Raw genomic sequence first — 17,742 nt, forward strand, 5'->3', positions numbered from 1 at the left:
TTATATAAATAAAATTAAAATCACATCACCCTACTCCACTATTTAAATCTATTTAGTCTTACCTCATGCCAACAACCTGAAAGGATGGGACATCACCACTTAACACACCATGTAACTCTTCAAGTCTCGCACACCCAACTACTTCTCCGCAGCTGCCACCACAACCTCCATTTTCTGCAACTTGCTATCAATGCTTAAAATCCGATCTTACTGAAACATATATCACTTGTTGGCCTCTCTCTTTGTACTGGTACAGATATACTACTCAAACCACTCCTCTCAGCATCCCTCCCCCTTGACCCATCTTCCTCTACTTTCTTCACTGCTTCAGCATATGACAACTTCTGCACTACTCTAACCCCGGAAACCTCAACCCGCCTATCTCCCACGGGACATTTCTGACTCCAAGCTCCATGGGCACCCCTACAGTTAACACATACCACTCCTTCTCCCAATGCTATACATTCCTTTGTCTCATGCCCTTCTGCACACTTCTCACACTAGGAACCTCCCTCCTACACACTGCTGCCACATTCCCATAAGCTTGACACCTGTAACAATGTAGTGTATTCGATACAAAAGCTCGAACAGGATAACTTATATATCTTAACATCACTTTGTCGGGCAGAGACTCAAAACTCAAAAGAACAGACAATGACTCTTCTGTTTCACCACTCTCGCCACCCTGTCTGCGACGAGACCAAACGACGAGCATCACGAACACCAGGAATCTTCAGTTGGTCAACTTTTACATTTACTGCTACCCAAGTAATCGCTCCTTTTCTTGAGAGCGAAACAATTCACATTTCTTGACCTCATTTGTTGAATGCCGAGCGCCTTCTCCCTCTGACCAGCAGAAACAAACAATTATCACAAGACCACTTCTGGTTACCCTCACCGATTCCACAGTACCCAACTCTGTTTTCACCCACCCTGAAATCACAAATGGATCAGGGTCCACTTTTTCCAAAAGACTTCACTCCTAATGTCAAAGACTCATCTTTATCCTGACCCTCGGTGCAAGCCTCGGGCTCCGAGAACTTCACCACACCTACCCCCTCCGATACTTTGCCCTCATTCGCTTCCATTTCTACTTCGGTCTTCAGCTCACTTTGTTTACACTTTCTACCATTCTTCTTTAACAAACCATCTCCCTTTTTTCCCACCATTTTTAACTGTCTCAAGCTCACCATCTTCCTCCCCCTCTCTTTTAAACCTCCTATGCCTCTCTTTTTCCCTCCATTACTCTTCTGTATTCCAAGTGTACGTCTCCTTATGATAATACTGCACTTCTCCTGACACATCTAGTTGTTGCTTTCTCAAGGGATGCCATTTAACCGTCTGTCACAATCTCCGTACAATCAGCACAAACCCCTCGGGATGTAGCGCTCAACAGTGCATCCCACTTATAATGCAGCTGCTTCGTCTTGATGTTAGTCTTTATCAAAAGCTACTACGACACTTTTCAATTTCAAACAAGTGCGCCAAAACCCAACAATGTATCCAGTTCTGACTTTCTTCTCACCATTTCCGCAAGAACATGTATCCATAGGAATGGACCGGAAACCGAGGAAATGACAATGTGAGTGCGCTGGAGAACCCCAAGGCCTATGCTCCACTGCTATTTGTGGATTTTAGATCAGCAGCCACACACCCTCCTCAGTTAGCTCAGACAGATGTCAGTCTTACCCTATACCATCAGGTTGTATCACTCATTTCTGACCAACAGGACAGCAGGTCCGAGTGAATCAGATCCTGTCTGAGCCCAAGGTCATTAAGGTGTCCCCCAAGGCTGAGTTCACCCATCCTATTCACACTGTATACAAATGAATGTACAAGTAGAAACCCTGATAACTATATTGTCCAGTTTTCTGATTATTTTGCCATTCTGGGCCTAATGTCTAGAAACGGATACTTATTTCTATAGGTCAGAGATAAAGGTTTCTACAGTGGTGTGATGACCACCACCTCATCCTAAATGTCAAGCAAACTGAGGAAAAACATTTTCACCCCAAATCTGTTGGTGTCCACTCACCTGTGGTGGTCCTTAATGTGGACATTACTCAGGCCCACTCTTGCAAATGCTCTAGAGTCCAACAACAACTATTTATTTGCATAGGTTCAGGGTTTTTGGAGTCAAACAGAAGGTCATGCAAGAAAATAATGTCAGACTTCCCATGTACTCTACCCAGTTTTGGCTTCTCCAATCAGACAGACGCAGTTCCTCAATGTAAGTTGAACAAATATAAACACTCATTCATCCCCCTGTCAGTCAAACTCCTAAACAGCATTATGTAGGGCGAGACCATGTGCAATGTGATATATATATATACAGTTGAAGTCGTTTACATATACTTAGGTTGGAGTCATGGAAACTCATTTTTCAACCACTCCACACATTTCTTGTGAACAAACTATAGTTTTAGCAAGTCGGTTAGGACATCTACTTCGTGCAAGACACAAGTAATATTTCAACAATTGTTTACAGACAGATTATTTCACTTATGACTCACTGTATCACAATTCCAGTGGGTCAGAAGTTTACATACACTAAGTTAACTGTGCCTTTAAACAGCTTGGAAAATTCCAGAAAATGATGTCATGGCTTTAGAAGCTTCTGATAGGCAAAATTACATCATTTGAGTCAGTTGGAGGTATACCTGTGGATGTATTTCAAGGCCTACCTTTAAACTCAGTGCCTCTCTGCTTGACATCATGAAGGTACCACATTCATCTGTACAAACCATAGTACGCAAGTATAAACACCATGGGTTCACGCAGCCATCATACCGCTGAGGAAGGAGACGCGTTCTGTCTCCTAGAGATGAACATACTTTGTTGCGAAAAGTGCAAATCAATCCCAGAACAACAGAAAAGGACCTTGTGAAGATGCTGGAGGAAACAGGGACAACAGTATCTATATCTACAGTAAAACGAGTCCTATGTTGACATAACGGCAGGGAAGCCTAGTGGTTAGAGCGTTGGACTAGTAACCAGAAGGTTGCAAGTTCAAATCCCTGAGCTGACAAGGTACAAATCTGTCATTTTGCCCCTGAACAGGCAGTTAACCCACTGTTCCTAGGCCGTCATTGAAAATAAGAATGTGTTCTTAACTGACTTGCCAAGTTAAATAAAGGTAAAATAAAATAACCTGAAAGGCCACTCAGCAAGGAAGAAGCCACTGCTCCAAAACCTCAATAAAAAGCCAGACTACATGTTTGCAACTGCGCCTGGAGACAAAGATTGTACTTTTTGGAGAAATGTCCTCTGGTCTGATGAAACAAAAATAGAACTGTTTGGCCATAATGACCATCGTTATGTTTGGAGGAAAAGGGGGGATGCTTGCAAGCTTAAGAACACCATCCCGACTGTGAAGCACGGGGGTGGCAGCATCATGTTGTGGGGGTGATTTTCTGCAGGAGGGACTGGTGCAATTCACAAAATTGATGGTCTCATGAGGAAGGAAAATTATGTGGATATATTGAAGCAACATCTCAAGACATCAGTCAGGAAGTTAAAGCTTGGTCACAAATGGGTCTTCCAAATGGACAATGACCCCAAGCAGACTTCCATAGCTGTGGCAAAATGGCTTAAGGACAACAAAGTCAAGGTATTAGAGTGGCCATCACAAAGCCCTGATCTCGATCCTATAGAAAATTAGCAGGCAGAACTTTAAAAGCTTGTGCGAGCAAGGAGGCCAATATAACTGACTCAGTTACACCATCTCAGTCAGGAGGAATGGGCCAAAATTCACCCAACTTATTGTGGGAAGCTTGTGGAAGGCTACCCAAAACGTTTGACCCAAGTTAAACAATTTAAAGGCAATGCTACCAAATACTAATTGAGTGTATGTAAACTTCTGACCCACTGGGAATGTGATGAAAGAAATAAAAGCTGAAATAAATAATTGTCTCTACTATTATTCTGACATTTCCCATTCTTAAAATAAAGTGGTGATCCTAACTGACCTAAAACAGGGAATTTTTACTAGGATTAAATGTCAGGAATTGTGAAAAACTGAGTTTAAATGTATATGACTAAGGTGTATGTAAACTTCCCACTTCGACTGTATATATATATATATATACACACACACACACACACACACACACACACACACACAGTACCACTGAAAAGTTTGGACACACCTACTCATTCTAGTTTTTTGTTTGTTGTTGTTGCTATTTTCTACATTGTAGAATAATAGTGAAGACATCAAAACTATGAAATAACGCATATGGAATCATGTAGTAACCAAAGTGTTAAACAAATCAAAATATATTTTATATTTGAGATTCTTCAAAGTAGCCACCCTTTGTCTTGATGACAACTTTGCATACTCTCGGTATTCTTTCAACCAGCTTCATGATGTTGTCACCTGGAATGCATTTCAATTAACAGATGTGCCTTTGTAACAGTGTTGCTTCTTTCTCTCTCCTCACCCCAATCTGGGCTCAAACCAGGGACCATCTGCACACATCGACAACAGTCACCCTCGAAGCATCGTTACCCATCACTCCACAAGAGCTATGGTCCTTGCAGAGCAAGGGAAACAACTACTTAACTACTTCAAGGTCTCAGAGCAAGTGACATCAGCGATTGGAACGCTATTAGCACGCACCCCGCTAACTAGCTAGCCATTTCAGACAGGATAGTTAATGTGTGGAATTTCTTTCCTTCTTAATGTGTTTAAGCCAATCAGTTGTGTTGTGACAAGGTATTGGTGGTATACAGAAGATAGCCCTATTTGGTAAAAGGACAAGTCCGCGTTAATCTAGGATCAAATTATGTCAAACTGGTTAAGTCATGATAACACTGACATAGTAACATCATGACACCACTCCAAGTCTAGACCTACAGTACCTCATGTATTCTCCAAATGACTGGAGAATACATTGGATGCTGTTCACATGGAAAACCATCAGACAAGGCTAAACATTTGTGTCATTTTGAGAGTCCATCTATCATTACTTGTGCTGCATCTAAAATATGTGGTTCAGGATTGTTTAGCTTGAGCTGAATAGGCATTATGTATTATTTATTTATTATGTTTATTTGGCAGGGACAATGTACAGCAAAAAATAAGTCTGGAACTGAAGGGTGGAACTAAAAATAATATAACTCATGTAAAATATACTGTGTCCGTAAAATGTATATAGGTTCAGACCTTTTGTGAAACAGCACAGTTGAAAAATATATGGCAAATAGAAATCAAAACTGGATGGTCTTCAGCGACAGATGAGAGGGGTTGAGGGTAGCTGAAGGACGGGACTAAAAACAAACAAAAGATAACCATAGAAAATGAGAAGTGATGCGTTGCACCAGATTCAGCTGACAGCTCATTTACATCTGCAGTCCCCAGGCAGGTGAACACATAAACATGAACAAAAAGATGTACAAACAGATATTCAAAACCATAGATCAGGACATACAGACACATTTGACCATAGTTTCATCAGGTTTGCCAGGATTAATAGGCTATGTATCAGAATAATAGGCCTATCATTCAGGACAGATTGTGTTTCCATTGGTAATTCAAGATCTACTTTATTGTCCCTGAGGGGAAATTTGTCTTGGACACACATAGCTGATGCATACAGTAACAATATAAACATGAAAGTATATTCAATCACAAACATTGCCTGTGTCCTTATCATACATAGCCCACCAAATCACAGATGATTTAATCAGACATACACACTGTACATACAGTACATACACACTACTGTTCAAAAGTTGGAGGTCACAAAGAAATGTCCTTGTTTTTGAAAGAAAAGCCATTAAAAGAACATCAAATTAATCAGAAATACAGTGTAGACATTGTTAATGCTGTAAATGACTATTGTAGCTGGAAACTGCTGATTTTTTTAAATCGAATATCTACATAAGCGTACAGAGGCTCATTATCAGCAAACATCACTCTTGTGTTCCAATAACACGTTGTGTTAGCTAATCCAAGTTTATCATTTTATAAGGCTAATTGATCATTAGAAAACCCTTTTGCAGTTATGTTAGCACAGCTGAAAACTGTTGTCCTGATTAAAGAAGCAATAAAACTGGCCTCCTTTAGACTAGTTGAGTGTCTGGAGCATCAGCATTTGTGGGTTCAATTACAGGCTCAAAATGGCCAGAAACAAAGACCATTATTCTGAAACTCGTCAGTATATTCTTGTTCTGAGAAATGAAGGCTTTTCCATGCGAGAAATTGCCAAGAAACTGAAGATCTCGTACATCGCTGTGTACTACTCCCTTCACAGAACAGTGCAAACTGGCCCTAACTAGAATATAAAGAGGAGTGGGAGGCCCCAGAGCACAACTGAGCAAGAGGACAAGTACATTTGAGTGTCTAGTTTGAGAAACAGACACCTCACAAGTCCTCAACTGGCAGCTTCATTAAATAGTACCCGCAAAACACCAGTCTCGATGTCAACAGTGAAGAGGCGACTCGGGGATGCTGGAACGTTCCCTCTAAACATAAAGGATATTAAAGAACAAAAGAACAGTGAGAACAGTTTCCTTCTAACGGTCTTTAAACAGCCAGACGTCTAGAGCTCCATGAGGGCTCAGATATCATCTATGCGTGACATCTTCCTCTTGCTGGGTAGGCCGAAAGCCTTCTCCAACAGATCCTGCTTCTGCCTCTGAATCCCCACCATGTTCTCCCCCACAGAGTCCTTCACTATGAACTTAGTGTTGACAATGTCTCTCTTCTGGCTGAGGCGGTGACAGCGGTTCACACACTGGTCATCTGTTGCTGGGTTCAAGACTGGGTCCATGAGGAAGATGCGCGAGGCGGCTGTGAAGTTTAGCCCCACCCCTCTGGCTTAGAGTGACAGAAGCACGATTAATGGGCTGTCGGGTGTATCTCTCTGGAACTCCTTGATGACCTGAGCCTGCCTCTTCTGGCTCTGTGCCGTCCAGACGCACAAACCTGAAAAACATCCTTCCTGAGTGGGACTCTGCAGTAGAGTGAGGAAGCGTGTTGACCTGAGAGACAACAGGACTCTTGTTGCTGTTGACCTCACTGCACAGTCAGAGCAGGCTAGACAGATCCTCCACCTTGGAGCTGCTCCTCCAGTTCTCTGAGATGTTGCCCTCCTCCTCCTCTTCTTCCTGAGGAAACCCCACAAGCTCACTGGCCTTGAGGTAGACTAGTGGTTAGAACGTTGGGCCAGTAACCGAAAGGTTGCTGAATGGAATCCCTGAGCTGACAAGGTAAAAATCTGTCATTCTGCCCATGAGCAAAGCAGTTAATGCTGCAAGGAGGCAGGAGGACTGCAGATGTGGCCAGGGCAATAAATTGCAATGACCATACTGTGAAACGCCTAAGACAGGGAGACAGGATGAACAGCTGATCGTCCTCGCAGAGGCAGACCACGTGGAACAACACCTGCACAGGATCGGTATATCCGAACATCACACCTGCGGGACAGGTACAGGATGGCAACAACAACTGCCCGAGTTACACCAGGAACACACAATCCCTCCATCAGTGCTCAGACTGTCCGCAATAAGCTGAGAGAGGCTGGACTGAGGGCTTATAGGCCTGCTGTAAGGCAGGTCCTCACCAGACATCACCGGCAACAACGCCGCCTATGGGCACAAACCCACCGTCGCTGGACCAAACAGGACTGGTAAAAAGTGCTCTTCACTGACGAGTCACGGTTTTGTCTCACCAGGGGTGATGGTCGGATTTGCGTTTATTGTTGAAGGAATGAGCGTTACATCGAGGCCTGTACTCTGGAGCGGAATCAATTTGGAGGTGGATGGTCTGTCATGGTCTGGGGCGGTGTGTCACAGCATCATCGGACTGAGCTTGTTGTCATTGCAGGCAATCTCAACGCTGTGCGTTACAGGGAAGACATCCTCCTTCCTCATGTGGTACCCTTCCTGCAGGCTCATCCTGACATGACACTCCAGCATGACAATGCTGGTGAGCCATACTGCTCGTTCAGTATGTGATTTCCTGCAAGACAGGAATGTCAGTGTTCCCGGATCTCATGTCTGGGACCTGTTGGATCGGAGGGTAAGGGCTAGGGCCATTCCCCCCAGAAATGTCTGCGAACTTGCAGGTGCCTTGGTGGAAGAGTGGGGTAACATCTCACAGCAAGAACTGGCAAATCTGGTGCAGTCCATGAGGAGGAGATGCACTGCAGTTCTGAATGCAGCTGGTGGCCACACCAGATACTGACTGTTACTTTTGACCCCCCCCCCCCCCCCTTTGTTCAGGGGCACATTATTCCATTTCTGTTAGTCACACGTCTGTGGAACTTGTTCAGCTTATGTCTCAGTTGTTGAATCTTATGTACATACAAATATTTACATATGTTAAGTTGACAGTGAGAGGGCGTTTCTTTTTTTGCTGATTTTACTTGGTTGTTCTGGGCTTCACTACTTTACCACTAGATGGCAACATCATATCTAATTATGTGATATTAATACAAGGATAGTGGAATGATAACGCTTTATTCACAATATGATACAAACTAGTAAATTCAATACACAAAGGCATGAAACATGGACCACACAAGGTTTTCAACAAAGTACATCAAAACCCATATTTTATTTTAAGTATAGCAATACAATTGACATATTAAATAACACTATAATAGAATGCTCTGATATAGCTTTCAACGAAACAAAACATTTTTTTCCTTATTTTTTTCTTATTTCAGGTTATCAAAAGAAGAAGCAACGCCCAGCTGTTCAAAATGGTCAATGGGACGAAATGATTCAGTGACTTACTAGAGCTACTCTATTACACTCCGACAACAGAATTGTAACTCAGAAAAAAAATGACAAAAACAAAGTAATAACAATAATGATATCACAATCACTGACTTAAAGTTAATGGGAGGCGTGGAATTGTATTGGAATGTGATGACAACCACTAGCTCAGTGCACAGAGACTTGGTTTCCACGTTTCACCACAAAAGTAAAGCAACGAAGGAGTTGAAACGAGAGAAAGAAAAATAGCTTTATATGAAAATATAAATTCTATGATTATATACCATAGATACAAAGTTTCCAGAGAACGGTTGGTTATAGAAGCAACAAAATATGTACATTGTTTTCATGACACACTAGTGTTTGTGTTTTGCTCAGTCAGGAAATGAAGACTTAACCTGATGGAACAAGACGAAACTGAAAAAAGCGAGTGTTTAATGATGCAAAATGCCTTCACTGACAAAGGGACAAAAGTCAGCTGTCTACCCCAAATGTTGGAGAGTTATGACTTCATTCAAAAGCCCTCCTTGGAAGGAGATGAAACACGACGGGTAAAATAATCAAATAATTGATGCATCTTTCCACTTAATTTTGTAATTCTATGAGTTGAGTGAGAAATTAAATATAATACAATTGCAATGAACTCCTTCTGTGGCAAAGGGAATTCCTAAACTAACACAAGTGATGAGGAGTTAATGCAGAAATTCCAGCCTGGAAACAAAAAGATGCCAAAAGAAGAAGAGAAAAAGTCAACAGAATTATCCTCACTCAGCAGCCTACATATCACTGAAAAAGGGAATCAGACACAAATGCAATTAACTTGCTCTCCCTCTCTATAATATTTCTATTAATGGAAATGAGTATAAGTCTTTGGTAAAAGTTACAAATCATAGGTATCCTCGATGCTTTGTTGTGATAATCAAATACAAATATTCTAATAGCATGTTCATTGTGCTGTATAATGAATTCACAGGTGGTCTCTCTTTCCTTCAGATAACTTAGGGAGATATTTATCAAAGTGAAATCTACCAGGAAATATAGAGGTGGCAGTATGACAACATCTAAAACAGGGTCAATGAGTTTATGTGAATCACTCTAGGACTCAAAAACCACAGTAAATCTTTCCTTGCTTAGGCCACCATATGACAGTCATAGCATACAATCATACCACACACAAGCAGAGTCGAGCAACAGTGAGGATTAGAAACGACGTACACAAGGCTGTGTGATGTGGGAGCATAAGTCCTTTACCCCAATAATAAATTAAACACAGAAAATAGCAATTGGCTGTATCAATAGTATCCATTTTCTAAAAGAAGTTTCCGCTCACACAAGGGCATTATCATTTCTTCATTTGACTCTTCTGTGACTGTGTGTAGACTATTAGCAGCAAGAAGCAAAAACCAACTGAGCCAGAAGGGGGTGTAAGTGTGCAGAAAATCAACACTGGCATTGAATAGGAGTGGTAAACTGTTGGATCAAGTGGGAGTCAGTTCGGCTGAGGCATGTCATGACATCTACAAAATCACAAGCTATAATGATCAGTATATATATATATATATATATATATATATATATATATATATATATAAGCATAATATGAATCATACTAAAAATAATACAAGTTCACAGTAGCTGTTATATTACTACCTTCAATATTCAAATATGGGTTTGAATTGCTAATTAGATGCACAATGAAGATAAAAGTCATATAAACAAAAGTTAATCAAACAACAAATAGAACTGGTGACCCTATTGCCTGTAGGTGTGACAGAAACCAGACTGTTGAGCCCTGCAGCAAATGAGAGATATTTGAGCCACAAGGGTGAGGAGAGAAGAGGTGGTCTACTGTAATGAACCTCAGGTTGGACAGCTTATTCATATGAACATGGAGCTATGACACTCTCACTCCTCTTCCTTATATGAGCTAGTAGAGAGCAAAAGGAGCAATGTTTTTTTTCCTACTTCTCAAAAGCAGTTGAGTGAGGGCTTTGCCATGGAATGTTGAAATCAGAGTTTAAGTGTAGTAGAGTCCATCAGCTTAGTATAGGCAGTAACTGACATTATAGTGCAAACAAGAAAGACAGAAGTATGTTTTGTTGTTGTGAACTCAAAAACGTAGGTGCAAACGCTCAGTAGGATAACATTAAGACTTAAAATGGCAAAAAATAAATATCAAAAACTTTTTATCAGTGTAAAAAAGTAATCAGGTTATTCATTTAACCAAGAGTCTGGCAAAAAAGGCCTCAAAAAGTCTTGTCTTATAGTCCTTGACATTTTACAAAGTAAGTGGCTCTCTGTCTGTGAGGGCCTTAGGCCCCTCAGACCTGGTGGGTGGGCCCTTCAGACGAGGGATTCCATGCTCTCTGCCTGGTCTGACTCATCAGACATGGCCATGGTGCAGTTTCTGTCCATGGACGTGAGGCCAGAGCCATTCTCCTTGGTGCTGATCAGACTGAGCATAGCTTTATAAAGGTACTGGTACTGATCCTGTGGAGGGAGAGGAACATGCTCTTAGAGAGGGGGAAACTACAAATGTTCAATTATGTAGTTTTTACATTTAATCCCATAATCATGCTCTACTGGTCTACTTACTATGTCTGTGAAAACTCCAGGCCTCATGAGGTTGATCATTTTGGCCACCTGATAGACGCCCACGGCACTCTCACTCTCCAGCTGCTGGGACAGGGTGGTAAGGGCACACAGCATGCCCGCTGACACTGCCCCGAACCTGGGAGACAGGAGAGGGACAAACAGGGTTACTTTATAGGCCCTAAAACAAGACAGGGACTGAGGGACACACAGGGTCACAAATGAGCATACAGCCCAGTGAGCCCAGAGGGTCAAATGAACTCCATGTGAGACCACAGGAGCGGTTTAGCCTAGAGGGTCAAATGAACTCCATGTGAGACCACAGGAGCGGTTCAGCCTAGAGGGTCAAATGAACTCCATGTGAGACCACAGGAGCGGTTTAGCCTAGAGGGTCAAATGAACTCCATGTGAGACCACAGGAGCGGTTCAGCCCGGAGGGTCAAATGAATTCCATGTGAGACTAAAGGAGCGGATCAGCCCAGAGGGTCAAATGAATTCCATGTGAGACCACAGGAGCGGTTCAGCCCAGAGGGTCAAATGAATTCCATGTGAGACCACAGGAGCGGTTCAGCCCAGAGGGTCAAATGAATTCCATGTGAGACCACAGGAGCGGTTCAGCCCCTTAGGAAATCAGGGACGCTCACAGGAAAAGGTTGCTGCTTCTATTAACATCCATGTCAAATGTGATGGAGATACACAAGCTAACTACCATGTCTCACCAGCTAATGAATATGCAGACAATTACGACAGCCGTCTTTCCAAAACCTCTTAGGGGGGGATTCCATAGTACAGATACAGAACTGAAATGCTCAATTAGTCCCTTTTTTCTCTGGGATGAGACAAGCAATCTTCATTTTCCTAATGAATAAACATGACTGAGGCTGCATGTCTCGTCGTTGGGAGTGTTGTTCGCTGCCGCTAATGTCTGTCAGCATTAATAGACATTCATTATTTCTAATTGGATGGAGTATCAGGGTACATGGGGGTGGAACTTGTTGCGGATTAAAGGCTGTGCGTGATGACGAATTGCACATAAAACATTTTTGCGGTTAAATTTCCATGTACCGAATGAAAAATACAAGTTAAATGGGTTTCCATCGCATTTTCATCTGTACTGATGGTTTTGTCACTAAAATGTTGCGTTAAAGGCTATAGTGAGAGTGCCCACTCTGGTCTTGACACCTGCGCTCTAGACAACAGCTGGCAGATACACTGTGTGTGTAGCCTACATGATGAGATTATTATGAACAAAAGAGCAAGATTATTTTAAATTTGTCAAACGGCAGCCAAGCATCAATCATCATGTCTTCAGAATAAGACCCTTGATATTTATTGGAAAGGAGCATCAAGATCACCATGCACTTTCACCACCCCGTGAAGTTTTTCTGTAGCCTAATAAACTGTATGGTTTCTCGAGTCGGAGTGCGAGGGCCACACAAAATATAATCACGTGACTAAGTTTACTTTGATTTGATGGTTGTTATATCGATATTTGAGCATAAAGGCATTTCCACTGCAATTTCTCGCATAATTCATTTTACAGACACAAAAAGATCTCACCTTGCCTAGCGTATTTTGTTTTGTCAACATTTGGAAAGTTTACCAGCTAATGAACTGTTTCCATCAGGCCTTTTGTGAAATATTTAATCCGACATGCACTGCCCACATGTACTTTACGCATAGAAAGGTTGCATGGAAACCTGGTTAGAGTGAATAATTACATGTTCTGTTGAAACAGAACACAGTTTAAAGTATTTACTTAGAGGTTAAAAGAAGAGATAATGATTATCTCTGTCATCAGGAGCATGATGTGACACACTCACTCATCGTGCACTATGGTAGGTCCGTCTCTGATCATGGCCTCCTCCTTGATGACATTGATGAGCTCAAAGGTGCTGCTCATGGGAGCATCAGGGTTGGGCCATTTAGGGCACTGGAAGTGACGCACCTCCAACACATAGTCATCCTGGGGTAGAGGGAAAAGAAAGACAGAAGAAGAGATAGTTTAAGGTAGGTGTACATACAAAGATGCCCACCCACCCACACACAAAGACTGACTCACACACTCATGCAGGTAAAGACAGTCATACACACAGACACAGGCCCATTAAAACACCGCACAACAAGTCAACATGGGCCAGCATCCCTGTGGAACGCTTTTGACACCTTGTAGAGTCTATGCCCCAACGAATTGAGGCTGTTCTGAGGGCAAAAGGGGAGGGTGTGCATCTCAATATTAAGGTGTTCCTAATGTTTGGTATACTCAGTATATAATACAGATATATGCCATTTAACAGACACTTTAATCCAAAGCGATTTACAGTCATGCGTGCATACATTTTACACATAGGTAGTGCTGGGAATAGAACCTACTATCCTTGTGTTGCAAACGCCATGCTCTACCAACTAAGCTACAATGGTCTTCCTACACCCACACACACAGGCACACACATCACATCGTACCTGTGTGGCCTCCAGGATAAAGTCGTGGATGATGATCTGCTCTTCGTTAGAAAGGCATAGTCTGTCTTTGCTGATGAGCGTGACAGTGAAGGCCTCACAGTTCATGGCCTCCTCTCGGCTTGGCCAGTACACAAACTCATCCTCCGCCTAAAGACACAGCCAAACCAAAACAAGGATGAAAATAATAGGGAAAAGGGAGAAGGGGAAAGGGTGAGAAAGAAGGGAGGGAAAATGAGAAATACAAGGAAGGGGAGTGTGAGACAGTTTAGTATAAGAACTGACAGTTCATATTGAGCAAAGGACTTGCCCTAAAACAAAAACATCAAAATGTTAAAGGAACTGGAGTATGAGTGCAGAAGTGCCACTACTCAGTGTGTGAAATCATAGATATATAGACAGAGTTAGTTAGAGAGGTGACAGGTATGGGAAGCAGGTAGAGAGGTAAGCCAGCAACTGGAGAATTGCCAGATCGAATCCCAGGTTCGACAGGAAAATTCTGAAGGGAAATGAGCTGGCAACCGGAGGATTGCCGGTATCACATCCTAGAGGACATTGCATGCTATTGTTCCACTGGAACAGGAAGTTACCCCCCCACAGCAACCGGTTCCTAGGTGCCCAGTGTGGCAGCCCCCTGCATTGCTTCAAAACCTGTATATGTACCATACCTTCAGAAAGTATTCACACTCCTTGACTATTTCCACATTTTATTGTGTAACAGCCTGAATTTAAAATGGATTACATTGAGATTTTTGTCACTGGCCGATACACAAAACAAAACATAAAAGTGGAATTATGTTTTCAAAATTTGTACAAATGTATTAAAATATGAAAAACTGAAATGTCTTGAGTCAATAAGTATTCAACCCCTTTGTTATGGCAAGCCTAAATAAGTTCAGGAGTAAAAGTTTGCTTAACAAGTCACATAATAAGTTGCATGGATTCACACTGTGTGCAATAATAGTGTTTCATATGATTTGTAAATGACTACCTCATCTCTGTACCCCACACACATACAATTATCTGTGCGGTCCCTCAGTCAAGCAGTGAATTTCAAACACAGATTCAACCACAAAGACCATGGAGGTTTTCCAATGCCTCGCAAAGAAGGGCACCTATTAGTGGATGGGTAAAAAAAATACAGCATCGAATATCCCTTTGAGCATGGTGAAGTTATTAATTACACCTTGGATGATGTATAATCACACAAAGTAACAGGTGTCCTTCAGTTGCTTGAGAGTAAGAAAACTGCTTAGGGATTTCACCATGAGGCCAATGGTGACTTCAAAATAGTTAGAGTTTAATGGCTGTAATAGGAGAAAACTGAGGATGGATCAACAACATTGTAGTTACTCCACAATACTAACCTAATTGACAGAGTGAAAAGAAGAAATCCCGTACAGAATAAAAATATTCTAAAACATGCATCCTGTTTGCAACAAGGTGCTAAAGTAATACTGCAAAAAATGTGGCAAAGCAAATTAACTTTTTGTCCTGAATACAAAACAAAGTGTTAGGTTTTGGGCAAACCCAATACAACACATTACTGAGTACCACTGTCCATATTTCAAGCATATAGGTAGCTGCATCATGTTATGGGTATCGTTGTAATCATTAAGGACTGGGAGTTTTTCAGGATAAAAAATAATGGTGCGAAGCACGGGTAAAATCCTACAGCTAAACCTGGTTCAGTCTGCTTTCCACCAGACACCGTGAGACAAATGTACCTTTCAGCAGGACAATAACATAAAACACAAGGCCAAATCCACACTGGAGTTGCTTACCAAGAAGACAGTGAATGTTCCTGAGTGGCTGAGTTTTGACTTAAATCTACTTAAAAATCTATGGCAAGACCTGAAAATGGTTGTCTAGTAATGATCAAGAATCAATTTGACAGAGCTTGAATAATTTTGAAAACAATAATGGGCAAATGTTGCACAATCCAGGTGTGGAAAGCTTTTAGAGACTTGCCCAGAAAGATTCACAGCTGTAATCCCTGTCAAAGGTGCTTCTACAATGTACTGACTCAGGGGTGTGAATAATTACACTATCTGTCGAAAGTTTTAGAGCACTACATTGTAGAATAATAGTGAAGACATCAACACCATGAAATAACACATATGGAATCATGTAGTAACCAAAAAAGTGTCAAGCAACTCAAAATAAACTACCTTTCAAATGTTTAGGGTCGTCCTTGTTTTTGAAAGAAATGCACATTTTTCGTACATTACAATAAAATCGAATTGATCAGAAATACAGTGTAGACATTGTTAGTGTTGTAAATTACTATTTTAGCTGGAAACAGCAGGTTTTTTATGGAATATCTACATAGGTGTACAGAGGCCCATTATCAGCAACCATCACTCCTGTGTTTCAATGGCACGTTGTGTTAGCTAATCCAAGTTTATAATTTTAAAAGGCTAATTAATCATTAGAAAACCCTTTTGCAATTATGTTAAAACAGCTGAAAACAGTTGTTCTGATTAAAGAAGCAATAAAACTGGCCTCCTTTAGACTAGTTGAGTATCTGAAGCATCAGCACTTTTGGGTTCGATTACAGGCTAAAAATGTCCAGAAACAAATTACTTTCTTCTGAAACTCATCAGTCTATTCTTGTTCTGATAAATTAAGGCTATTCCATGCGAGAAAAATCCAAGAAACTGAAGATCTCGTACAACGCTGTGTACTACTCCCTTCACAGAACAGCGCAAACTGGCGCTAACCAGAATAGAAAGAGAAGTGGGAGGCCCCGGTGCACAACTGAGCAAGAGGACAAGTACATTTGAGTGTCTAGTTTGAGAAACAGATGCCTCACAAGTCCTCAACTGGCAGCTTTATTAAATAGTACCCACAAAACACCAGTTTCAACGTCAACAGTGAAGAGGCAACTCTGGCCTTCTAGGTAGAGTTCCTCTGTCCAGTGTCTGTGTTCTTTTACCCATCTTAATCTTTCCTTTCAACTCTGCCTAGAAGGCCAGCATTTCGGAGTCGCCTCCGCACTGTTGATATTGAGACTGGTGTTTTGCGGGTACTATTTAATAAAGCTGCCAGTTGAGGACAGGACAAAAATTAAGTCAATTTTGAATTCAGGCTGTAACACAACAAAATGTGTAAAAGTCAACGGGTATGAATACTTTCCGAAGGCACTGTATGAATGTGTGTTTTTTGGCGGGGTTGGGTTAAAAGTGATTGTCAAATTTCATTTGGACCTTGTGTGCAATTGACCAATAAAGTGATCTGAATCTTGATCTTAATCTTAATAAGACATATGGCTGAGTGGAGCGACTGATACAGCTGCTGTCACCTTCGGTATTCATCTCAATTCCTCTTACACCCAAACGAGTGGCTTCCTGTGTGAACACTGGGCCAAGGCTGGGAGAGACTAAGCTTAGCGTGCTAAGACAGCCCTTTAATAGACCAGAGATAAGGCTGAAGCCAACAACCCTTGGTGGTGGTGTGTGTGTGCATGTACTGTATGTGTGTGTGCCTGCATGCTTGCACATGCACTTGTTCATGTGCGTGCGTGTGAGAGACCCACCAGCCCTTGGTTGTCCGGCAGCATGACAATGATCTGTGCATTATGGTCCCAGATCATCCTCCAGAAGTCTTTAGTGGTGTGGGGCAGAGGATGCTGGGTAATGATAAACTCATTGCTCCTGTAGTAGCCCTGTGGTGTCAGAACAGAGGTCAAGGGTCCAAGCAAGGGTTGTGTTGTGGTTACACACAAAGATGAAAACAAGTCTGTGTGTGTCAGATGAAACCTGCCACAGCAGTAGACTACCACTGCTCAAAACACCTTAGATCTAGCGGTCTACCTTTTTATGTCCCGACACAAACCTAGGATTCACATAGGTCAACAACAAATCCAAGTCCATTCCTTTCAGTTGATAGCAATGAACAATGTCTATGATAGCAATGTCTATGAGAAAAAGCGATCATATATCATAATACTGACATTCCTTA

The 17,742-nt window shown here is 41.8% G+C and overlaps 1 protein-coding gene across 2 annotated transcripts in view; it reads right to left on the bottom strand.

Moving 5' to 3' along the window:
- Window positions 1–8,450: 8,450 nt before the first annotated feature.
- LOC109896944 (receptor-type tyrosine-protein phosphatase gamma) overlaps window positions 8,451–17,742 on the bottom strand; it is a 317,719-nt gene continuing 308,427 nt past the window's right edge. For both annotated transcript variants that reach the window (XM_020491414.2, XM_031806855.1), the window contains 5 exons: window positions 17,318–17,446; window positions 13,783–13,929; window positions 13,143–13,285; window positions 11,323–11,458; window positions 8,451–11,217 (listed from right to left, as the gene is read on the bottom strand). In XM_020491414.2, the coding sequence (XP_020347003.1) occupies window positions 11,071–11,217; window positions 11,323–11,458; window positions 13,143–13,285; window positions 13,783–13,929; window positions 17,318–17,446 (702 nt within the window). In that variant the 3' untranslated portion in view covers window positions 8,451–11,070. The remainder of the gene's footprint in view (window positions 11,218–11,322; window positions 11,459–13,142; window positions 13,286–13,782; window positions 13,930–17,317; window positions 17,447–17,742) is intronic.

Source organism: Oncorhynchus kisutch, linkage group LG1, assembly GCF_002021735.2.
Source record: "Oncorhynchus kisutch isolate 150728-3 linkage group LG1, Okis_V2, whole genome shotgun sequence".
NCBI lineage: Eukaryota > Metazoa > Chordata > Actinopteri > Salmoniformes > Salmonidae > Oncorhynchus > Oncorhynchus kisutch.